The sequence below is a fragment of the Erinaceus europaeus genome, chromosome 18 (genome assembly GCF_950295315.1).
Source record: "Erinaceus europaeus chromosome 18, mEriEur2.1, whole genome shotgun sequence".
NCBI lineage: Eukaryota > Metazoa > Chordata > Mammalia > Eulipotyphla > Erinaceidae > Erinaceus > Erinaceus europaeus.
In genome coordinates, this window is record NC_080179.1 from 13266698 (window position 1) to 13292012 (window position 25315).

The 25315-nt window shown below is 39.2% G+C and overlaps 1 protein-coding gene across 10 annotated transcripts in view; it reads right to left on the reverse strand.

Moving 5' to 3' along the window:
- OSBPL6 (oxysterol binding protein like 6) overlaps window positions 1-25315 on the reverse strand; it is a 202893-nt gene that overhangs the window by 47631 nt on the left and 129947 nt on the right. For 6 of the 10 annotated variants that reach the window (XM_060177651.1, XM_060177656.1, XM_060177654.1 and 3 more), the window contains 7 exons: window positions 20092-20214; window positions 17325-17378; window positions 15835-15948; window positions 15557-15727; window positions 7944-8076; window positions 4693-4796; window positions 4069-4161 (listed from right to left, as the gene is read on the reverse strand). In XM_060177651.1, the coding sequence (XP_060033634.1) occupies window positions 4069-4161; window positions 4693-4796; window positions 7944-8076; window positions 15557-15727; window positions 15835-15948; window positions 17325-17378; window positions 20092-20214 (792 nt within the window). The remainder of the gene's footprint in view (window positions 1-4068; window positions 4162-4692; window positions 4797-7943; window positions 8077-15556; window positions 15728-15834; window positions 15949-17324; window positions 17379-20091; window positions 20215-25315) is intronic. The other 4 variants (XM_060177660.1, XM_060177658.1, XM_060177657.1 and 1 more) reach the window with 1 other exon arrangement.

The following is a 25315-nucleotide window of genomic DNA, read 5'->3' on the forward strand; positions in this document are numbered from 1 at the left end:
ATCCCCCTTACAACAGGGCTCTTAAACTCTTATCTCCCTAATAACAGGGCTCTTAAACTCTATCCCCCTAATAACAGGACTCTTCAACTCTATCCCTCTTACAACAGGACTGAAACTCTATCCCCCTTACAACAGGGCTCTTAAACTCTATCCCCCTGCCACAATGCTCTTTGGGGTCTAACAGTTGAGACATTACTGGGATTTTCAAGAAGAAATTTCCAAGGAGGAAACAGCATAGGAAATAAACAAGCAAACAAAAAATACCTAAATTCCCTGAGTGAGTTGTGGGAATGATTATACATCAACTCTGGAAAATTGAAAGCCTGGTTTTCCTTCAGTGACGTGATTCTGTATCTAGCCCAGTAGAAGCTAGGGATTTTTCTGGTTAGTGGACAGATTAATGGATAGTGATACTTGCTTCTAGTCCACTCAATTCTGTCTCTATTGACCAATACTGATTGCTAAGTTTGTGAATAATAATTCCAATGCCAGTTAACTAAGACATATTTAGGGTCAACAGTATGGACTGAAGGAAAAAATATATATAGCCCGGAGGCTGTCTGGAACAACAAAACTATATTAAAATTTTTTATCTCTAATTTTCTTTGAAGTTTCCAAATTACATGACTTCTCTACTGTTTTCATAACAAGCATAGGTGTACTGTGCATACAGACATACATAATGCTTTCTACAAAATAATGCAAATGTTTCTGCATCATAAGGATATTGGGATTTTCACGAGAACTAAAATTTTCCAAGTTTGAGACAGGAAGTTATTTTTATTAAAAAAAAAATCTCTAAAGAAGGCACTCGGTCATGTGTTGACTTAAGTGAGTTACACAGTGGATTACTGAGGTCAGACTCGTGGCAAAATACAGTCTTAGAGGTCCTGATTTAACTTCACATTCAAATCAACGGAACAATCCAACCTATGCAAGAATATGCGATGAAACATCCAAGACAGAAAAAAACATTTTAAAAACAACAACTAGGGGCTGGGTGGTGGCACACCTGGTTGAGCGCACAAGTTATAGTGCTCAAGGACCCAGGTTTGAGCCCCTGGTCCCCACCTGCAGGGGGAAAGCTTTGCAAGTTGTAAAGCAGTGCTGTATGTGTCTCTCTGACTCTCTCCTTCTCTATCACCTCTTTCTCTCTCGATTTCTGACTGTCTCTATCCAGTAAATAAAGATAATGCAAAAAAAGAAAAAGGAAAAGAAAAGAAAAGAAATCCAACATAGCATGCTGCTCATTTTTCCTTTTCTGAGGTCGATTTTTTTTTCTTCAAATGATCTCTTTGACTATTTCAAAATGGCCACTACTACACAACAGTGAATGCAGAGGTCAGTGTAACAACAACAACAACAACAACTATCCCTACAAAACACTACTCTCCTTCACAAATGACTAAGTTCCACAGAATAGCTGGGGATGAGAAATGAAGCGCTCATATAAGTGTCTCAAGTCAGCAGCTGAAATGACCATCAAAGTGTTTCAAGTAGTGAGTAGTGAGATGATTGTGGACTTAAAGCAAATACTGAGCACCATCAGCTGAGGTGCTCATGACTAAGAAACTTACAAGAGAACAAAATTTGGGTAAGTGTACATGGTATGAAGCACAAGGACCTGCATAAGGATCCCGGTTCGAGCCTCTTCACAAGCAGTGAAGCTGGTCTGTAGGTGTCTATCTTTCTCTTCTCTCTACCTTCCCCTCCCCCCTCAATTTTTCTCTGTCCTGTATAATAAAATGGAAAGAAATGTCTGCCAGGAGCAGTGGATTTGTAGTGCCGGCACTGAGCCCTAGAGATAACCCTGGAAGCAAACAAACAAAATCTGTATATTTAAATGGGAGACTGTAGTGGATATATTTCATGTACTGTTATAAAACTAAATGTTATGGCTCCTTAAGTAAAATATTGATGACTGATGACATGTATACGGTCAAAGTTATCCATCGATGGTTTTATGGCACTGCATCCACCTAAGCACAGTGAAGACACTTCCTACTAACTGCCCAGAAACAGAGAATAATGTCCCCAAGGGCTCCTCTAGGGCCTTGAATAGAAAATAAAATATCCACGTGCTACAGCCTTTAAACTGTGGCACTTGTTGCTTCACCAATACAAATGGAAGTGGTTTTTCCTTAGCACTACTTAACAGCATTCTGTCACACCTTCAAGTTTACTGAGTTCTACTTGGAACTAAATCTTCTCTTTTTAAAGTTTACTGTTTTCTTCAAGTCTGGGGATAGAATGACTTCAATTTCTTTGAAAACAAAACAAAAACAACAACAAAAAACAACAGTAAGCCAGAATCACCAGAGCCATTTAGTTATTCTTTATCCAAACAAACACAAAGCACAAATTTAGAAAATCACGCAGAGAGAAGACAGAAGAACAAATAAAGATTCTTTTTAATAATTTCTTCTAAGGACTCAAAAATATACATGAACTGTCTTCAAATTGAAAAGCACATCCCATCACTATGCAGGCAATTCAAAGGTACATTCTGCTTCCTTAAAAAAAAATGCTATGGGGCCACGGCAGACCTTGTAGTAGCAGTAGGTGGCCAGACATTGCAGTCAGACTCTCTGAGAAGCAACCTATTCAAGCTGTGAATCCAAATCTGTTTATTGGACTATCTTATAAAAACAAGATTAAAATCATATCTATCCATAAAGGTACATATTCATATGATGCTGACTTTCTTCAATTATTTATAATGGTTCTTTTTACCTAGCTATGATAACCATAGAATCCAATTCTTAAAAAAAAAAAAAAAAAGCCATAGATTTAAACAATCACATACTCAAAACAAAGGCAACCTCCAAAAGCAATTGTAGATAATTTTCTCATGAAATCATTCCGTACATTTTTCCCTACAGTATTAATTTCCTGAATAAAAACAAAAACATATTCAACAAAGGGACACAAAAAATGTGTTCACAGAGTGTGCACATTCTAGAGAAAAAAGAATAAATCAGTAGTGTTAAGGAATTTTATTTTCAAATACATCAGAGCAGCAAGCAAAAGAGTTTATTTGCATATTCAGAATTGCAACACAAAGTGTTATCAATACAGTTAGAATTAAAGAAGTGTTGGTACTTAATTAGAAGACACTAAAGGATTCTGAAAAGCAGTCCCTATGACTTTTATATTAGAGTCTAATTTGATTTGTAGTCTGATAAAAAAGAAAAAAATCACAAGTCTAATTTTGATTGTGCAGGGCAGGAGTTGTTTATAATATATAGTCAGAAGAAGAGTAGTAAAGATATTCGTGTAAAAATCTGAATGTAATATGAGTTATGACAAGAGGCTTTTATAGTATTTCATATCATTGTAATGCAATAGTATTAAATAGTCTTCAAAATTCTTTACTCATTTCAGATAAATTTATCATTAACCATTAAGAGCTTAATGATTCAGGGTTCTAAAGTAATTAAGGATTAAATTAATATCTATTTTGCAGAATAATAGGATTTTAGAGCTAACAGGGAGTCCAGCGATCATTACTTTATCTAGGAACAAATAGAAGTAACCTAGAAAATTCAGGAAAAATGCAAAAGACTACAGTGCCAGGAAATCACAGTGATTGGATTGGAATCCAAGACTGCTGATTTCTATTCTCTTTCAATCCTCGCTACCTTTTATTGACAGATACGAGTCTGGAATGAGATAATGCATCAGAGGTTCCTTTAAAGTCTAGCACATATGAATGAATGTTCATTATAACCCGTGGATTTTTAGTTTAGATTTCCAAAGCAGCTCTTTATTAAAATATATTTTAATGGCTCCAGAGCAACAACTGAGAATGAAATACCACTTTGCAGCCATATTGTCTAATTTTAACTTTAACTTTTCTTTTTACTATGCCAGGATTCAAAAAATGGAATTCCTATTATTTTAGGTTATAATATGAAAAGAACTGAATTTTAAGCATGCATTGCTTCCTCAGTATTTTATGAACAAAGACTATTTTTTTATACAGAGACTAATATTTTTACTTTTTTCAAAGACAAATATTTCTAAAGTACGCATCAACAGAAATGTAGGGGAAAATAAAGTTTGTACCTGCAGTTGTATTTTTGTATCTTTGCTGACACTTTTTGTTCTCCATCGTCTTGTGACTCGCTTGTCTTTCTTTGAAATATCTACACAGTTAGCCTACATTACACAAATAGTTAAAAGCAACAAAGTATTATTAAGTTCACACAGACAGTACAAAGAGAGTACAAAGAGAGAGCATAGCAAGTTAGTAAAGAATCACTGTTACACATCTAAGCCAACCAGCTGGAGAGAAAGGCAGTAGTCTGATGCAGAGTAGACAATAAGAACAGAGATAACAATTTAATCGTAACATAGGCTTTTCTGTCATGCAAAATGAAAACAGCATGAGATATCTTTAACTTCTTTCTTACATGGAATGACAATAATATCTCTGAGAGTATCTAAATCATATCTAATACAAGCATGGAAGGATGATTCAGGTATTAATTTCTTCTAATTAATTTGTGTTTAAAGGTAAAATGTTTTAAGAAAGATAATACAATGATACCAAAACTCAAAACTACTAGGTGTAATTCCAGAATAAAAATGGAATTTTCTTTTAAATGTTACCTTATGCAGATATTCACAGTCCAATAAAAATTGAATTGATATTTTAAGTACTATTACCCGTCTCAATGACATGTTTACCTGCATGTCAGTAAAATTAGGTGCTGACTGGGTTCTCTGAAGTATTTCCAAGTTCTGTAGCAGTTTGCTAAGTTCCACAAGGTTTGACTGACAGTGTGCAAGGTCTAATAAGAATCAAAAGTAAAAATACATGTATTAATAACTTGTCAAGGAATTATGATAATGACAAAAAAAGGAATCAATCTGAATTATGGCAAACATGGTTATATTGACCCATATTTTGAAAATGATGACATTGGAAAATAAACAGAGCTATCTCTATTAGCAGTATAAGTCAGTTACTTCAAAGCCCACTCTTAGAAATCAACACCTATTTGCACAGAAAACCATTAAAACCTCAATTTATTTGTGTCTACTTTTATGCTCAGGTGGCCTCTGTCATATAAAAAGCACACTCAAAACAGATTTATCTGTAAATAGCTCACATGCAATTCTGCAGTGATTTCATTAAAATCTATTAACTTTATACTAAAGAAAACTGAAGATTCTCAAAAAGCCATTCTCTGGTCGAGCGGCACCAACATCATCTGGGCATGAAACTCATTTTCTTGAGTTAATGCTTAAAACGAATAAATGATGTTTGATTTCTTTAGGGGTGTATTTGAACTACATAGAAAATTTTAATATCTGCATTACAAAATAGTATTCCTGCCCACAGGTCAGGTTGATTTGGTAAACAGTTACAGACCCACTTTTTTTCTTTATTGGGGGGATTAATGGTTTACAGTCAACAGTAAAACACAGTAGTTGGTACATGTGTAACATTTCTCAGTTTTCCACATAACACTCTAACCTCCCTCTAGGTCCTCCTCTGCCATCATGTTCCAGGACCTGAACATTCCCCTCACCCCAGAGTCCTTTACTTTGCTGCAATACACCAACCCCAGTCCAAGTTCTACTTTGTGTTTTCCCTTCTGTTCTTATTTTTCAACTTCTGTACAGACCCATCTGTAATGCCACCATACGGAATAATGATTCACTATTTGTTTCTGTGGGGAAAACGATCTTCATATGTTAAACAATTCCTTTACATACTTGAAAAGGTACTGAGTTCAAGAGGAAGAGTAATGACAGTGAGAAGAAAGTGTATATATTTTGAAGACATAACAACATTCAGTTTCAGTTGGATGAGCCAGTGTCAAGTGTTACTGTATGAACTTGATCAAAGTTTGCTAACTTGTCTGTATTCTAAATCTCCTCATCTGTAAAACTGAGTTGAGAGGATTATAAAATGTATTCAACTGAGTTAACACAGATATGGAAGTACTTACTGTAGAGGAAATAAATGCCCAACACCTACCAGCTGCCACAATATCACCCTGAACAACACAGGTATCATAATCAGCACCACTGCCATAATTACTGTGACCTTCTGAAAATACAGACTTCAGTTGAAACTACAAGCTTACCTGCCATTTCCTAAGCACAGATCATTTTCATTAGGATCAGGTTAATCTGACTTAACCCTCCAGCTATGTAAAGTACTTTCTGAGCACAGTAGACAAGTTATTTGATCCCTCTAAGCTTGAGTTTACCTATCTAAAAACAGGAGGCTCATAACACTGCTTTGCATTACTGCAAAGACTGGCTGAAGAAAAAGCCTGGCCGGTGGAGTACAGGACTTGTCTGGCTGAGGCTCCTGACTTCATGGCTGGCACCACATGTACAGGAATGGTGCTCTGGTTTCTCGCTCTGATAGATCTCTCCTATGAAACTCTATTTCTGTATCTTAGGTAAATAAACCTTCAGAAATATTTACACAAAGCTATATATGTAAAGAGCTTAGTTCACAGCTTAGTCCATAATAACCATCCAATATGCTTTAGGAGGGGCAGCAGGAGAAAAACAGAAGGAGAGAGAGAGAGAGAGAGAGAGCAAGGGAGGGGAATGGATATGGAGTCTGGTGGTGGGAATTGGAATTGTACCCCTATCCCTATTCTCCTATGGACGTGTTGGTGTTTCCCTTTTATAAATATATGTAAAGCAAGCAAGCAAACAACAACAACAACAAAAATGGGGTCAGGCAGTAGCACAGTGTGTTAAGCGCATATGGTGCGAAGCGCAAGGACCGGCATAAGGATCCCGGTTCGAGCCCCCGGCTCCCACCTGCAGGGGAGTCGCTTCATGGTGGTGAAGCAGGTCTGCAGGTGTCTTATCTTTCTCTCCCCCTCTCTGTCCTCCCCTCCTCTCTCCATTTCTCTCTGTCCTATCTAACAACGACGACATCAGTAACTACAACAACAATGAAAAACAACAAGGGCAACAAAAGGGAAAATAAATAAATAAATAAATAAATAAATAAATAAATATAAAAAAAGAAAGGTGTTGCTAGTCACATGTGGATATATGACACACTGTACTGGAATTACCCATTGACTGGTGGATTGTCAGGAAAGGTACACTTACTTATAGGCAAGACAGAGAGAGCACCAGAGAAGGCAGCTGTGAAATAGTCTAGCAGAGAATCAAAGAGCAGAACACTGGGTATACCAGAGAAAGCAACACAGCTATGATGATTCCAATGGTCCGCGGTGTGAGAGGCTAAGAATCCAGAGGGAATTAGCAATGAGAAGACCGGTGAAGAGGGTGGAAGGCAGGGTAAGGTCAAAACCAGATTAGTCATTGTGGGACTGGAGGATAAAGCTGATAGGTAAGAGAAGCCTTAGCTAAGAGAAGAAGAATGGGTAGTAAAAAAAAAAATAAGGGGAAAAGTATGTATCCTTCTCTTTTGCACTTATCTCACTTAGCATAATTCCTTCAAGTTTCATCCAGGATGAAGCAAAGATGACTTTATCCTTTTTGATAGCTGAGTAGTACTCTACTGTATACCTATATCACAATTTTCCTAGCCAGATATCACTGGACATTTGGGTTGTTTCCAAGATTTGGGCATATGTCAATAATAATATTGTAAGCTACTAATCCATGCCCTCACCCCCCGCCAAAAAAATAAAATGTGGAGACTGAGTGGTAGTTTATTGGGTAGGGAACATGGAAAGAAAGAAAGAAAGAAAGAAAGAAAGAAAGAAAGAAAGAAAGAAAGAAAGAAAGAAAGAAAGAAAGAAAGAGGAAGGAAGGAAGGAAGGAAGGAAGGAAGGAAGGAAGGAAGGAAGGAAGGAAGGAGAGAATGAGAATGAAAGAGGAAAGGAGAGGCAATTAAGGGAGGTTGAGGGTGAAAGGTACACACCTCAACTGCTTAGTTTGCTTTTGTTTTCGTGTTTTCCGATAGCCCCCACTGGGCAAGAGCTCACCTTCTGCACACCTGTCCATCTCTTCCGAGTCCTGTAACCAGGCTGCCACTTTACTCTGACCAGTCGTGCAGGTGGCAGGCAGGCTGCTGCTGCAGGGCAAAGGGGACTGCCAGGAAAAGCTGTTTGGCTGTACCTAGAATGGACAAAAACAGATGGGCTGCTACGTTTACACTAGGCAGAAAGAATATATTTAACTGAGGGCTGCTATGTTTACACTAGGCAGAAACAATATATTTAATTGATTAGAAAAGCTGAAAGGATCCACAGGATCCAGAAGAAACCTGCAAAAAAAGAGAAAGACAACTACCACTCAGACAGGGACTCTAGAGATCTCATTCACAGGAACTTGCTAGCGCAAATAAGCAAACAAAGAAACAAAGCCAAAAACCAGAATCGTTTCTAAGACTTGTGAGAACTACGGTGGTTATCTATAGGACCTCCCTGGTGGCAATAAATAAATAGAGAAAGAGAGAGAGAGAGAAGAGGGAGAGGGAGAGGGAGAGGGAAAGGGGGAGGAAAAGAGAAAGAGAGAGAGCGAGAGCATAAAATATGGAAGAGATCTGACATGATGGAGGGACGACAGCAACACTCCTGTTACACTGCTCTTTGCATCACACAACAGAGGACAGTCTGATCTCATACTCACATATTGTCTGATCTCATACTCACATATTGTCTGATCTCATACTCACATATTGTCTGATCTCATACTCACATATTGTCTGATCTCATACTCACATATTGTCTGATCTCATACTCACATATTGTCTGATCTCATACTCACATATTGTCTGATCTCATACTCACATATTGTCTGATCTCATACTCACATATTGTCTGATCTCATACTCACATATTGTCTGATCTCATACTCACACATACAGATTTTTTTTCTCTTTTTTTCCCTTTCCCTCACCAGGGTTTATCATCGCCGGGGCTTAGTGCTGGCACTAGGAATCCACAGCTCTTGGGGGCAGTTTTTCTTTTTTTTTTTTTCCTCCTTTTTAAAAAATTTCTTTATTGGGGGGTTAATGCTTTACAGAAGACAATGAAATACAATAGTTTGTACATGCACACAATTTCCACATAACAACTCCCTCTAGGTTCTCCTCTGCTAGAGGTAGGTTTTTTTCTTTAAAAAAAATTTTTTAAATTATCTTTATTTATTGGATAGAGGCAGTCCTAAATCTAGAGGGAAGGGATAGACAGACAGAGAGACACCTGCAGCCTTGTTTCACCACTGTGAAGCTTTCCCCCTGTAGGTGGGGATAGGGGGCTCAAACCTGGGTTCTTGAGCACTGTAACCTGTGCACTCAAACAAATGCGCCACTGCCTAGCCCCCAGATTTTTTTTTCCTTTCCCTTCCTCTCTCTTTTTCTTTCTTTCTTCCTTCTTTTTTTTTTCCTTCCTTCCTTCTCTCTCTCTCTCTCTTTTTTGGCATGGTAATGTGTGCGTAACCAGGGCACCACACCAAATCCCCAATATTTTTACCCTAATCACTGAGTTGTAATTGATACAATGCCCTTTTTGCCGTACTCTTTTAAGAGAAAGCAAGACCAGTGTACCACTCAGCCATACGAGGTAGAAGGATCAAACCTGGGGCAGCACATATGCAAGTCCTGCACTCTGCCCACCAAGCCACATCCCAACCACATTAGCGCAATGATCTTTTTTAAAAATACATTTTATTTATTTTGGCTAGAGACAGAAATTGAGAGGGGAAGGAGAGAGGGAGAGGGAGAAAGACACACCTGCAGCACTGGTTCACTGGTTGGGAAGCTTCCTCCCTCCAGGTGGGGACTGGGGGCTTGAACTGGGGTCCTTGTACATTATAACATGTGTGCTCAGGCGGGTGCGCCACTGCCCAGCCCTACATGAATACTCTTAACTGATGGCTGATGGCCTTTCCTTTTCAAAATTGTCGCTGTATCCTTATGATCGATTCAAGTGGTCACTGCCCACTCAAGCTTATCTACCAGTAAGCAACCCCACCATTTGGTCGAAACATAGTAAAAATTATAGGGGAACAGAAGGTGGCTCACCCAGCAGAGCATACATGTTACCATGCATGAGACTCTGGGTTGACTCCCCAGCTACCAGACAGAAGATCCTACAAGGGTGAAGCTTCACAAGTGGTGAAGCAGTACTGCAGTGTCTCTTGCTTTCTCTGCCTTGCCCCCTACATCTACAGGAAAGAAAATAAATGGCTGTCAGGATTGGTGGAGTTGTGCAGATACTGAATCCCAGGATAACCCTGGTGGCAAAATAACAACAATAATAACACAGAAATCCATTAAAAGGAAGTCCTGGCAAGCCATAATTACCTATAGCTGCTTTCCATTAAAGAGAGTTTATGTCGAATAAATTGTATGTGATCCAACAGATAGTAAGGTGAAGTGGCCTGGGAGCATTGGACTCTCAAACATGAGGTCTTGGGTTTGATCCCTGGTAGTACATGTACCAGAATGATGTCTGGTTCTCTCTCTCCCTTTCTCTCTCTCATCCTATCCTTCTCATTAATAAATAAATACAATCTTTTTTCTTTTTTTTGCCCCCATGGTTATTTCTGGGGCTCAGTGCCTGCACTACGAATCCACTGCTCCTGGAGGCTATTTTTTCCCTTTTGTTACCCTTGTTATCATTGTTATTATTATTGTTGTTGTTGTTGCTGTTGGATAGGAAAGAGAGAAATTGAGAGAGCAGGGGAAGACAGAGAGAGGGAGAGATAGGCACCTGCAGAACTGCTTCACCGCCTGTGAAGCGACCCTCCTGCAGGTGGAGAGCCGGGGGCTCGAACTGGGATCCTTACACAGTCGTTGCGCTTTGCGCCATGTGCACTGAACCCACTGGGCTACCACCTCACCCCCTAAATAAATAAAGTCTTAAAAAAAAAAAGATAGTAAAGTTAAAATAAAAAAGAAACATATTCTTATGCCCTCCCAAAGCTGAAACAATTTTAAAATTTTATATCTAACTCTAATATTCAATTAGAACTGATGGTGTCTCTTCTAAATCACTGTGAAGTGAGTGATTTACACATTTAGCAAGCCCAGACTTATTTATTATCCACACAAGACCACAAACCAATTAACATTCAGAAGTCTCCTAAGTTGATACTTAGAATGCAAACAAAGTGACAAAAAGCCTCTTTTCAATTCATGCTGCATTTTGATAAATGTGATGAAAACCTCCCACTGAGTAAGATCTTGGAGGTATGTCATTTGTGAAGAGAGCAAAAGGTCCTTTATGACAACAGAGTTTGAAGAGCCTTCTTATTCCAAAGCAAACGGTGGGGAGGATTTGGTTTTATTTCTTCATTTTCAGATGTCACCCACGTTGTTATATAAATAAAAGTACAGATGAGTGTGATACATCTTTTATCCACATTATGTGCCAAAGAGGCAGGCAGAAGTTGAAGAAACCAACGCATCAGTCATTCATAGTTTGTTAAAGCTCATTAGAATAGATCAGTCAAGAAACAGTCACCAAGGGGAGTGATGGGTAAGCTGGTACAGGGCCAATTACCAAAGGTGAGGAAGAGTGCATTACTTGTTTGCTTCAAGGGGGTCTTTTGAGTAAGCATTTATGCATTCTAAACACCCATCTGGGATGCATTCTTGTTTAATTTGGACTAACTCTGGGAACATGGTAGGTCCACAGAGAGACATGGGAAATATTTTAAACATCTTGCATTGGGTCATTTTATATTCACTAACTCCTTGACTTTCTGGTTTGTTTCCTTTCATTTCAGCACTGCCTAGTATTAGGGTGAATCCAACACCTAGTAGTAGTAGGATAAGGCTGAATAAACAGGTCTTGGCAAAGCTACTTTTTTTTAAATCTTTATTTATTTACTGGATAGAGACAGTCAGAAATTGAGAGGGAAGGGGGTGATAGAGAAGGAGAGACACCTGCAGCACTGTTTCACCACTTGTGAAGCTTTCCCCCTGCAGGTGGGGCTTTTTGTTTCTTTTGTTTTGTTTTACCAGAGTACTGCTCAATTCTGACTTATAGTGGTATAGGGGATTAAACCTGGGACTTTGAAACCTCAGGCATGAATCTGTTTGCATAGACATTATGCTATCTATCTTTACCCAAGGCTGCAATCTGAATGAAATCATCTAAGGTTTGAGAGTCTTGTGAAATATAACTAATGGTAGTTAACAAAAATACTAAAGCCATTTCCAGTAAGGCAGCAAAACCCAGGGGGTTGGGCGGTAGTGCAGTGGTTAAGTGCACATGGCACAAAGCACAAGGTCCGGCGTAAGGATCCCGGTTCCAGCCCCCTGCTCCCCACCTACAGGGGAGTCGCTTCACAGGTGATGAAGCAGGTCTGCAGGTATCTCTCTTTCTCTCCCCCTCTCTGTCTTCCCCTCCTCTCTCCATTTCTCTCCGTCCTATCCAAAAACAAATGATATCAATAACAACAACAATAATAACAACAAGGCTACAACAACAGGGCAACAAAAGGGGAAAAAAACCAAACAAACCCCAAAACACTAGTATTTCCTTTACTGATTTGATTTGCCTTACTCCATGAGGTTTTCCAAAAATAAATGAATATTTGTATCATATGTATTTCTACATCAGAAATCAGAGAAAAGCAACCTCTTTAATTGCAATGCTCTTAAATCTAATGCCTCGTGGCAGTCAACTACACACAAATGCTTTCTGTTCTCAAAGGTTGCAAGTGGGAAGCTGCATCCCCGGGCAGTGCCATGTAGCTAGGGCTCAGAAACTTAATTACAAATCAAAGGCAGAAACAGCTGCTTCTCAACAAGTTGTCTCAACCTTAATTTTTTTCTAAAGATTAAAATTTCACTCATTGTCACTTCCTGGCTGTGGTGTATGGTATGGTTGGGAATTGAACCTGGGATTTCCAGAGCTTTGAGTATGGAAATCTGGGCATTACCACAGTGCTAGATCCCTTGATCTGTCTTTCCTTTCCTTCCTCCCTTCCTTTCTTCCAACCTCCAAGGTTATCACTGGGTCTCAGTGCTGTCACTATGAAGCCACTGCTCCGAGCAGCCATTTTTTCCTTTTTTTTTTTTTTTCTATTTTCATTTGCTAGAACAGATAATTTGAGAGGGATGGGGAAGATATAGAGGAAGAGAGAAAGACAGACACCTGCAGACATGCTTCACTACTCATGAAGCATCCCTTCTGTGGGTGGGAAACAGGGGCTTGAACCTGGATCTTTGCATGGCTTCTTGCACATGATATTATTATGTGCACTTAACCAGGTATGCCACTGCCTGATATCTCCTCTTGATTTTTCAAAAAGATTTTTTTTTTATTTTTATGAAAGAAAGAATCAGAACACCACTCTGAAACCTGCAATGCCAGGGAGAGAACTAGAAACATCATGCTTGAGAGTCCAACACTTTATTCACTGTACCAACTGGACCTTGATTTTTACCAAAGGCTGGTATCACCTGCCAAACTCAGCCCAAGAACAAGTAGATTGCCTCAATAGGCAATGACAGATTAATAAAAAGTGTTCCCAAGAATAAACGCCTGGGTCCAGATGGATTTACTAATTCTTTCTTTTTATTTTTTTAATATTTTATTTATTTATTCCCTTTTTGTTGCCCTTATTGTTTTATTGTTGTAGTTATTATTGTTGTTGTCGTTGTTGGATAGGACAGAGAGAAATGGAGAGAGGAGGGGAAGACAGAGAGGAGGAGAGAAAGACAGACACTACAGACACTACAGACCTGCTTCACTGCCTGTGAAGCGACTCCCCTGCAGGTGGGGAGCCGGGGTTCGAACCGGGATCCTTATGCCGGTCCTTGTGCTTTGCGCCACCTGCGCTTAACCCGCTGTGCTACAGCCCGACTCCCGGGTTTACTAATTCTATATAAGACTTTCAAAGAACACGGATCCTTCACAAACTCTAATCTTGATTTTTAACAGACAAAACTTCTATTATTTCAGTAACATAGAAAATGAAATTTTCCTCTTTAGGATTACTGCCCTACAGTCACCAGAAAACACAATAGTTTGTACATGCATAACATTTCTCAGTTTTCCACACAACAATACAACCCCATGAGGTCCTCAGTCATCCTTTTTCCAGGACCTGTACTTCCCCGCCCCCAGCCCAGAGTCTTTGACTTTGGTGCAATACACCGACTCCAGTCCAGGTTCTGCTTAGTGTCTTCTCTTCTGACCTTGTATAAAATGAATTTTTAACAGAACCTAAGGAATAACTTCAACTTCCTTTAATCTGGTACCCCATCTGATAAGATTTTAGAAACAGATTAGTGAGAATTCAGATCCTGACTTAGCTCACTGATGACTATGCCACTCAGAAAAATTCTTTACTGTTTCTGTGCTTTGGCTATAATTAAAGATCAGAGATTTTAAAAAAGTCAAATGGTTACTTTCACTCTGCTAATATTATTGTCACATTTTTTAGCCCACTTTGCTTTAATTTGATATATATATATTTTCCCCCCCTTAGGGCTGGATGGAGTTGCACATGATTCAAGCCCCCAGTCCCCATGTGCGAGGGGGAAACTTGGTGGTGAAACAATGCAGCTGGTGTCTCTCAATCCCTCTCCCCATCTCCTCTTAATTTCTTTCTGTCTCTCTCAAATAAATAAATAACTTAAAACATTAAACAAAAACTTTAGCATTCTTATTATTACCCAGAAAGACACTGATTTCTCTTTTTTATTTATTTATTTTATTTTATACAGATACAGAGAGGGGCAGGGAAAGAAAGAGGCCAGAACACTGCTCAGTTATGCTTATGGTGGTGCTGGGGACTGAAACTCCAGAGCCTCTGGCGTGAAAGTCTTTTTGCATAATCACTGTGCTATCTCCCCAGCCCTAAGACACTGATTTCTAGAAGCTGTTTAACCAAACTTTCACACTACTCCCTAATACTTCTACAAATTTCACATAAAATTGGGATGCGATTCATTTACAAAAAAGTAACTGAAATTCTCTTGGTGGCCTACATTCTGCCTAACCTGTACATATGATTGACTTGGATGCCAAAAGTTACTGTGGTCTTCTGAGTGTTTAAAATACAAGCAAACCTTCTCCTTCTGGTTGTCAAAATGAGACTCAGTTATATGGTACGCAATTTTCTAGGCAATTCCTAAACTATTTATTTATTTACTTACTGTAACCATCACCAGGACTTCATGGCTCTGAGCTGACTTTTTCAGATAGAAAGAGACAAGACAGAGGAAGAGAAGGAAAGATACCACAGAACCAAAGCTTCAGCTTTGGAGTACAGTGGAGGCGAGGCTAGAACTTGGCTCGGATGCATGACAAAGCAGGCGAGTATCCACGTTAGCTATCCTGCCAGCCCCCTGGGCCTTTTTTTTTTTTTTTTTAAGTATACCCATGAACGTTAACTGTAAATCACCATGACCTCTAGGAAATTTCTGTGTCCCACCTGCCCACCACTGAAGGATAACCAGTTCGATTCTCACAAAGTCCAAGAGACAAGTTGGCTACCATTTTGCTGTTGTTACTGGTTAGGTGGTTTTGTGTGCTTTTGCAAGCTCATTGGTTTGAGTTATCTATATCCCACACATTCATGAAACCATATGGTTGTTGTCCCCTAGACTTATTTTCATCTCACAGAACTGTACCTTTCCATCCACAACAGACACGTTAGCAGCTGGTGAGGATTCAGCTGTGGAGGTTGAAGGAAATATGTGAAAGCTCGCATCTCTCGGTGATCTCACAATTTCATTCTGCCGATACAATCGGTGATGGCGGAGTCTGGAGACCCATCCGTCAAACCAGTCTTGGGATTTCACCTAAAACAGGGCACAACAGAAGGTAATGGAGACACTGATCTTCCATTTACTGGTGACGTAGGCAACTGACTTTCCTAGGTCCAGAAGCTGTTGAAAAAGTAATTTACCTTCAGATGATAGATGTGCTCTTCTGTGTCAAGGTCTATTCTCCGAGCCTTCTTTTTAATTGACATAACCGAGAGTCCGACATCGATGCTCCCATGAACTTTCCCTTTTTGTATCTGAAATCAAGAGACTAGTGAATAGGCTGGAAGGATAGAAGATCTGATGTGTTTCCTGACTGAAACACCATGGAGATGAATGATATTTACAATATTTATTAACATTCATTACATATTAATGTAAGATAAACACATATTAATGTAATATTGATCAGTGGGTGATGAGATATACACCTTCTTTTCAAAGAAAATAAAATGGTTAAGGTTCTGAGGGTAAGGCTATTAATCTGGAGACAGCTGAACTTGTAGTGACCTCACACCAATTTCAATAAGATTCTTTATCAGGGCTGGGCGGTAGAGCACCCCCACTTGAGCACACGTTATCAAGCACAAGGATCGGATCTAGGTTCAAGCCCCTGGGCCCTACCTGCGAGGGGGAAGCTTCAGGGGTGGTGAGGTAAGTGCTGAAGATATCTCTCAATCTCTCTTCCTCTCTATATCTCCCCCTTCCCTCTCAATTTCCCTATGTCCTATCAAACAACAACAACAATAAAACCACTGGGAGCAGTGGATTCATCATACAGGCACAGAGACCAGTGATAACCCTGATGACAAAAAAAAAAAAAAATTATTCTGGTTTAGGGCATGACATATAAAGTCAATTGTTCATAATACTAGGCTATCTAATGTGTAACTCAGAAATATGTCTTTAGTGGATCCTAATATAACTATGGTCAACCCAGAACATCCCAAAGTAATTAGAAGACAGCTGTTGAGGCAGAAACAGGCAGCTGGGACCAGAAATCTGGGAGCAGTCAGCTAGCTCTTCCTTCTGACTCTCCAATTTTTATCAAGGTCACATAGCTGGCTCAATGGAAGAAACAGAGCTAAGCAATGGAATTTGACCCCTTACCTTATAATAAGGAGGGAATGTCTCAATTTTGCATGCAAAAAAAGTCTACTTTTTATAATAAAGGAGAAGTAATTTGGAATAAATTTAGTGTGTTGGGATTTCAAGGTAAAAGGATAAATGAAACAGAAATGAGTTTCAAAACACAGATCATAAAAAGGCATTGGTGAGAATAAGGTTGCTTTAAATCTTTGAAAGCACATTAAGCACAGCTTATTGAGAGATAAGCGTCAAGATAGGAAAGGTGATGTTTGTTAGTGTGTTACTTTTAGGTTCAAGCTTCAGTTTTTAACAACATACATCCTAATGGTTAAGTCTTCACGCACCATTTTGAGAATTTATGCTAGCTTTAGCATAAGCATTAAACTTCTAAGAAACATGGAGGTTTGGAAGTTTTGTTAAATCTTACAGGCACCGAAACGCACAAAGCTGGTAACTATGGCACAAGGCTTGTATACTTCCGTGTTTACTCACTTGAAGCAGAATTCTAAATCAATCTTTGAAACTTGTCCTGTGTGCTACTTACATCAAGTGGTGCCTTTGAATACTTTAACATTCCATTATCCAGGACAAAAAAACGCTGCAAGAACCAAATAACCCCCAGTTATTGCCTGCATTTTGAATTAAATGAAGCATTCACAAGTGTGCGTTTAACACTGTTTGGTATTAGTCATCAATATGCCCAATAATTTTAATGTATTTGAATTCAGTGCATCTGGCCACAGACCAACACAGTAAGTGGTGAGGAAGCCAGAGTTTGAGATATATACTATTACTCTACTAGGGCGCTTCTACACAAACAGAAAGTCTTCCTATCATGGTTTTTCCTAGTTGGAGCACAGGATGGTTGTAGAGAAAGGAAATCACAGGACATGGAGCTAAGACCTTTATGAAGGATCACTTTTTGGATCTTTTTCAGACTCATAAATGAAAATAATCTGGGTCAAGCCACAAAGATTCTGTGAGAAGCCTATCTATAGAGGTGTGTCTGTGCCCCCCACCCCACTTTGGAGGCAGAAATTCCTGTAGTTCCCTAGATAATTCTTGAAAGGTGCTCAAGGGTGTTACAGATGTCAGTAGCCTAGATCTATGGAGAACAGGTTATCTGGAAAGTGTAAGAAGTGGCTTTGCAATATACTGTAAACATGCTTGCATTTCACTGTTAGTAAAAAAAAAAAAAAAAAAAGATTAAAAATCATTCCTGAACTACCTTAATAAGAGAGACTTGGGGCAATATTCTCTCTCCTCCAAGGTGCTAGTCAGTCCAAGTGAATTTAGTTAACTTTTCTTTTGCAAACTCTCAGGAACTCTCTGCTGTGTTCTGTCCCGGGAAGCAATTTATAAGAGACCAAACAGCTCCCATGACTGCAATCAATTGGTATAGGACTTTGTCTAGCCTCTAGGAGTGCTGGCAGTCTTTCTGTTAACGAAAAATTACATGGCTGGGAAGTTTTGATGTGATTCTGCTCTTTGCTGCTCAGGCGGCAGGCAGTCAGGTCTGGCGACACTGCACAGACTCACAAAAGGCCACTGTAACCATTGTGTTACAGGTTTGAGGGCAATATGAAAGCACTAAAAAGTAATCTCTAGTGTTGAAAAACACTTAATGTACTAAACTGCCCATGATTTGGGAAATCAACTGTGATAAGGCTTGAATAAATATCTGATAACATTAAAAGCCAGTAGAGGGTCCAGGTGGTGGTGCATCTGGTTAAGTGCACAAGGATCTGGGCTAAAGTCCCTGGTCCCCAGGGGAAAGCTTCACGAATGGTGAAGTAGTGTTGTGGGTGTCTCTGTCTCTCCTCTCCCTCTCTATCTCCCACCCACTCTCAATATCTGTCTCTGTACAAAAATAAATAAATAAATATTTTAAAAAGTCAACGGAGTGGCACTACAAAATTCTCAAAGGCAGGGAACAGAAAGACTGCCTGTTGAAATACAGTCCAATTTACTGATGAACGGAATGAGGATGCAGTACTTAGCAATTCATGAATGTTTCTTTGAACCCCTTTTCCTATTTTTTCTACTTAATAAAGAATTTAGGTTGGGATGATCTATGGGGAGGACACAGAGAAAGAAGTCAGCATGGGCATCGATTTGAGGAATTGCAAAGTGGTATGTATGGTCAGTACGAAAGGCAAAAGGCGATTCTAGGAAGCAGTCTGATGAGTCAGGCAACACTGAAGAACAGGGAGGAGATTCCTGGAAGCGGGAAAATAGTACGTGTTCAGGGAAGACTGATGATGTTTCTGACAAATGAGAGGGAACACTAGTTCTTTGTTTACATCTATTTTCATCTATATTTTTGACCTATTCTTTTTCTACCTTCAGAAACATTCCCACCTTTTCAGCTTTAAGTCTTTTCGTTAAAGTGTATCATTTATGGCTGTCACATCCCTGCTTTAAGTCAATGGACAGTCACCATTGAGTGACTTGTGCCAACAAATTGCTTTGCCCAGAGGTGAAATCCACTAGCAGATGAGACCAAATAAATCAACTTATTCTTCCAGTGATTCCAAAGAAAATGCTGGTGGTCTATGAAGAATGGAATATGGAGAATGGAAAACAATGTCTCCTCCTCAGCCTCACAGAATTCTTGCTACTGAAATAATTTCAACAATGTAATACAAAAATGCCTTCTTCACCACATAAACTGGAAAATGGGAAAAGTGTGTGTGTGTGTGTGTGTGTGTGTGTGTGTGTGTCTGTGTGTGTGTGTGTGTGAAGGAATGAACTCTGTACCATTAAGGATGATGAACACATCTGAAGGACCAGTGATTTCCCATCTTTTTTGTGCACTGGTAGCAATAATTTAAGGAATTTATCCCAAGGGATTGAACAGAAGTTCATATATAAGGATACTCATCATCATATCATAGCACTAAAAAAATATGTATGTTCTACACATCTACACATAACAGGGGTAACGGTTAGTTCAATAATGGTGTGGTATAAATCCATTCAGTGGCTTAAAAACATCTCATTAAAAAACACATCATATTTAGAAGAATAGTCAATAACAGCATACGCATAATCTTTCACAGTGGAAAAAGCAGAGTAGATAATAATATGCAGGAACTGGAATTTAGACATCATATAACACAGCTTATCCTGTCTGCAGGCATTATTGATCTCATATTTAAATAGGCATAACAGTTGCAGCCCACACAATAGGGTCCTGATAATCAACTGAGCACATATATCCACACTCTTGTTTTTCTACTTAGTGACACCAAATAAGATATTCTCTCTTTACAATGATGATCTGAACATGAATAAGATGCAAATGTTACCTTGTGCCAGCCTTTTAATGGCCATTTTCTTTTCTTTAGCATAAATCCTTCATGTTTGTCTGGTCTCTGGACATTGGTTTGGCCTATTTTCAATCCTTCTATAATTTCCCAGCTGTCGGCTTCCTGAGAGACAAGAAAAACAAACCACATATTTCTGGATGCTTGATGATACACTTAGAGAAAATTCTTAAGTAGAAGTTTTGAAACAGCACTTAGCTGACTAGAAGTATAAACAACATTTCTGAGCACATACTAACATCAGACCCAGATATACACTTGAGCTTTCAGTTAGGAGTCTCCAGGTAGACCTGGAGGTATGTCAGGTCATCAGACACTCACTGGGGCTGGAGTTTGGGGCGAGATGAAATTTCAATTGCTCTTTATCAGGTTTCAAATGCACTTTATTTTTCCAGACAGTTAATCTCTGGGCACAGGGGCAATTTAAAGTTTTAAAAATAAGACTGTTTTGATGACACATGTTCAATTAGTGTGTGAATCTGGCTTTCTATGTAGAAATGGAAGGTTGCAGCAATCTTAGTGGCTTGTAACTTATTTATGTGGAAAAGTAGTGCTGTGGGCTTCTGCTTTCTCTGAGTGAGGCCAAAAGTATTTTTCAATATATATATAGATAGATAGAGAGAGAGAGAGAGAGAGGTGGGGGGAGACTGAGAGACCCTACTGACCCACTCATCAAACATACACCAAGAAGTCTGTATTTCAAAAATACACATCTGGAGACATAAATGTTCGAGAACCCATGGGAAGAACATCACACTACAATGCCAGAAATATGAGATTCTACAGTCCACACCATCAGTACTAATTTCAATTAATTAATTATTTTTTAATAACAGCACTGTTAAGATTTTCATTGTGGTGGTGCTGGGGATTGAGCCTGGGACCTTGAAGAACCTTGAAACCTTGGGCAAGAAAATCTTTTTGCACAACTACTCTGCTGTCTCCCCAGCCTACACCAACAATATTCCAAGATCAGGTAAGATCACCAAGACTGGGTGCCTTCAGGGTGATATGGCAACAGACCCACAATAACAGTCATGGTTTCCTCTTTCATAAGATGTGCTTAGTGTATGGTGTCTAGTTTCTCCTTTACCTCTCTCCTCCTTTCTTCTCTTCCTTCCTATCTTCTTTCTCTCTCTCCCCACTCCCTTTCTTTCTTTCTTTTTGATACAGAGAGAAATAGAGAAAAGAGGGAGGAACAGAAAGGGAGAGGGTAGAGAGAGAGAGAGAGAGAGACCTGCAGCATTGCTCTACTCTTCATGAAGCTCCCCCCCTGCAGGTGGGAGCTTGGGGCATGAACCCAAGTCCTTGTCATAGTATCATGTGCACTCTACTGAGTGCATCACCACCTACCTTACATGGCATTTAATTTCTTTGATGAACTCTCAACATTAAAAAATCAGAGACTTTGAGACTTTAAAAATCCAAACTTCTTGAATTTTCCAAAGTCTTTGAGTCTGGCAATATGAGCTTGGAATGAGGGAAAGATGTCCTCACTTTGTTTCTGTGGTAGCTATCTGGCTCTTAACAACATCCTGGGCCTTAAAATCCCTGGGGCAACTGACTTCTAAAACGCCACTCTGAAGTAACCATTGGCCTGGCAAACACTCATATTCGAAAGCTTTGGCATGTGATACAATTGAGCAGAGGTAGAACAAAGAGTTAGTTCCACAGGCAAACTGCCTCAATCTTGCTCACAGCGCAGGGAAGCAATACCTCCCAGTTTAACCTGCTCTGCTGCCTCAGCTTTCGCAAGCTGGATACAAGGTGTACTGCACCAAAGTAAAAGACGCTGGTTCAGGTCCTGGAACATGATGGCAGAGGAGGACCTAGTGGGGGTTGCAGTGTCATGTGGAAAACTGGGAAATGTTACACATGTACAAACAGTTGTATTTTACTGTTGACTGTAAACCATTAATTCACCCAATAAAGAAATTTTAAAAAGAAAGAAATGAAGGAAGAGAAAAAGAAAGAAAGAAAGAAAGAAAGAAAGAAAGAAAGAAAGAAAGAAAGAAAGAAAGAAAGAAAGAAAAAGAGATACAGTAACACAGACCATGTCCATCACAGAAATATAACTATAGGTGTTCAATACTGGCAGGCAACATTAAGAACCTATATGGGGGGGGGGTGGCACTGGGTGGTGGTGCATCTGGTTGAATGCATACATTACTGTGCACAAGGACCCAGGTTTGAGCCCCTGGTCCCCACTTGCAGGGGGAAAGCTTTGTGAGTGGTGAAGCAGGGCTGCAGGTGTCTCTCTGTCTCTCTCCCTCTCTATCTTCCCCTCCCTTTTTGATTTCTGACTGTCTCTATCCAACAAACTAAAAAAGAACCCTTATAAGGGAACTGTACCTTTTTCTTTACATAAGAAAACAATTTATAGTGTGATTTTCTACTTGAAGATAAATAAATAACTGTGATTAATCTGACCACATTTGTTAACTAGATGGTATTTTTTTTTTCTCCTCCAGGGTTATCAGTGGGGCTCAGTGCCTACAGTACAAATCCACTATTCCTGGTGGCCATTTTTTCCATTTTATTGGATAGGACAGAAAAAAATTGAGAGGGTAAGGGAGATAGAGAGGGTGAGAGAACTGCTTCACTGCTTGTGAAGTGTCTCCCCTGCAGGTGGGGAGGGGGCTTGAAGCCCCTTGTGCTGGCCTTTGTGCTTAGTATTATGTGTCCTTAACTGGGTACACACTGGTCCCTGACACAGTGATATATATATATTCTCAACTCCAGTATTACTTTATTGAGGAAATGTTGATTTACAGGATTTTTTTTTTTGGTTGTTGTTGTCATAAGGGTACATTTCTACATTTCCTCAAGACAGGTATCTCACCCTCACACGCCTTCATCTTATTCCACCACAGGGCCTCAGCTCTCCAGTCTCCCATTAGTTTCTGAGTGCCTGAGACAGTGATTGCCTTTTTAAATGTTGATGATAAATCAGTTTTACAGACTGCATATCATGATTTTTAGACAATCAAAGACATTATCACTTGGAGTGTAAAGTAGATCCTCTCATGTTTCAAGAATGCTTTTTTTTTTTTTTCATTTTTAAAACAGCACTAGGGTTTCACTGACCCAAGCCAACTTTTTCAGATAGGGAGAGGCAAATCCAGAGAGATGAGAGGGAGAGAGTTAAAGATATTATAGTACTGGGGAGGCTAGGCAGTGGCTCACCAGGTTAAGCACACATAATGCTCTAAGAGAAGGACCTGGTTCAAGCCCCTGGCTCCCCATCTGCAAAGGGATAGTGGGGAGGTGGGGAGGGATATCAGAAATTGTGAAACAGGTCTGCAGGTGTCTATCTTTCTCTCTCAATTTCTCTCTGTCCTGCCCAATAAAATGGAAAAAATGGTCACCAGGAGCAGTGGATTTGTCGAATCAGCACCAAGCTCCAGTGATAACCCTGGAGGCAAAAAAAAAGTCATACTACTGAAGCTTCTTCCAGTATCGTGGGGACAAACCTGGAACCAGGGTCCTACACGGGTCAGAGTAAGCACACTGTTCAGGTGATTTAACTTTACATTTCCATTTTTAAATATTGAACTTCAACTCAAGAAATGGTAACTGTTTATGAATAGTTAGAGTAATAACAAGAAAAAAGTAGGTTCTTATATATATATATAAAAAAAAAAAGTCCAGCATCTTTGGTTTCCTGCCAGAAAACGTACCTGCCGGAAAAGCAGGTACTTTTTTTCTTATTAAAATGATGACTTTCTATTGGTTTCTTTTTAAAACTGTGTTATAACCAAGGCCTTGAACACATCCTCCACATATGTATATCTATACATATCCACTAGCAATCTCTCCCTAACAGGCTATAGTTAGGACATTTCTGTTTTTAGAAGTCCCATTCATGGATAGTATTTCAAGAAGAAAAGCTTTATTTTCGTCTAGATATTATTTGAAGACTGCTGCTGTCTTGGACTGCTTTCCTGTGCGTGTATGTATATGATGAATAATCTGAATTACTTGTGAAAACAGAAACATTATTTTCTGTCACCACTGGGGCTTCACTCCAGCTCCAGGCTGACTTTTCTCAGATAGAAAAAGATACAGACAGAAGGCAGCCAGCCAGACAGCCAGACCAAAAGACAGGCAGATGGAAAGACACCACAGCACAGAAAAAGCCTCCTTTAGAGAGAGAAAGAGAGAGAGAGAGAGAGAGAAAGTGTGTCGGGGAATCAGGCTTGTATCTAGACCCTGCACATGGCAAAGCAGGCACACTATCCGGGTAAGCTATATTGCTAGTCTCAAAACAGAAATAAATACTTTAAAATATTATATTATTTAATACTTTAAATATTAATAAATACTTTAAAATAATTATTTTCTCTACTTAAACTCAGAATTAAATGTTCTTTTTTCTTTCTTTTTTTAAATTTTATCTAATGTTTTATTTTAACTTTTTAATTATCTTTACTTATTGGATAGAGACAGCCAGAAATCGAGAGAGAAGGGAGAGATAGAGTGGAAGAGAGACAGAGAGACACCTGTAGCACTGCTTCATCATTGTGAAGCTTTCTCCCTGCAGGTGGGGACTAGGAACCCCAACCTTGTACATTGTAACCAGGTGCACCACGGCTGATTTTCCTCTGAGGTTGTGACTATGTTATTCCTAGGTCTCCTCCCACTGTGCATATGCTTACCACCTTGGGAGTTTAACTGTATGAGGAAAGAATAAAAGTAATAGCACAGAAAAGATGAAAAATTAAAAGGTATTTTTAAAACATACACACTAGCGACCTGTGAATAATTCTATTCCTTCAGATTCAAAATTACTAAAACCAACCAAACAAAAACCTGAAAAGAATCCTAATATAGCTGTTCTAAACTCAGGTTTATGGTGGTGCTGGGGACTGAACCTGGGACCTTTATTACCTATGGCATGAAAGTCTGTGCATAGCCATTATGCGATTTTCCCAGCCTCGTAATATAGTCTTATATTTAAATAAGCCATTAAATTGACAAAGAAGCAAAGAATAACAACAAATCAAACAACACTCTCTATTTCAAATATAAATGGTAATAGTAATTTTACAAATCAGGTGTGTAAGAAGTGAAACACTCATCACATTACTGAATACATTGTTCTACTCAGTGGAAGAGGTCTCTCTTAGGAAAACTAAAATTACTTTCTGAAAATTGAAGAATTTTTTTAAGAACTGATGTTAATTTCTATTGAAAAGTTTCTAAT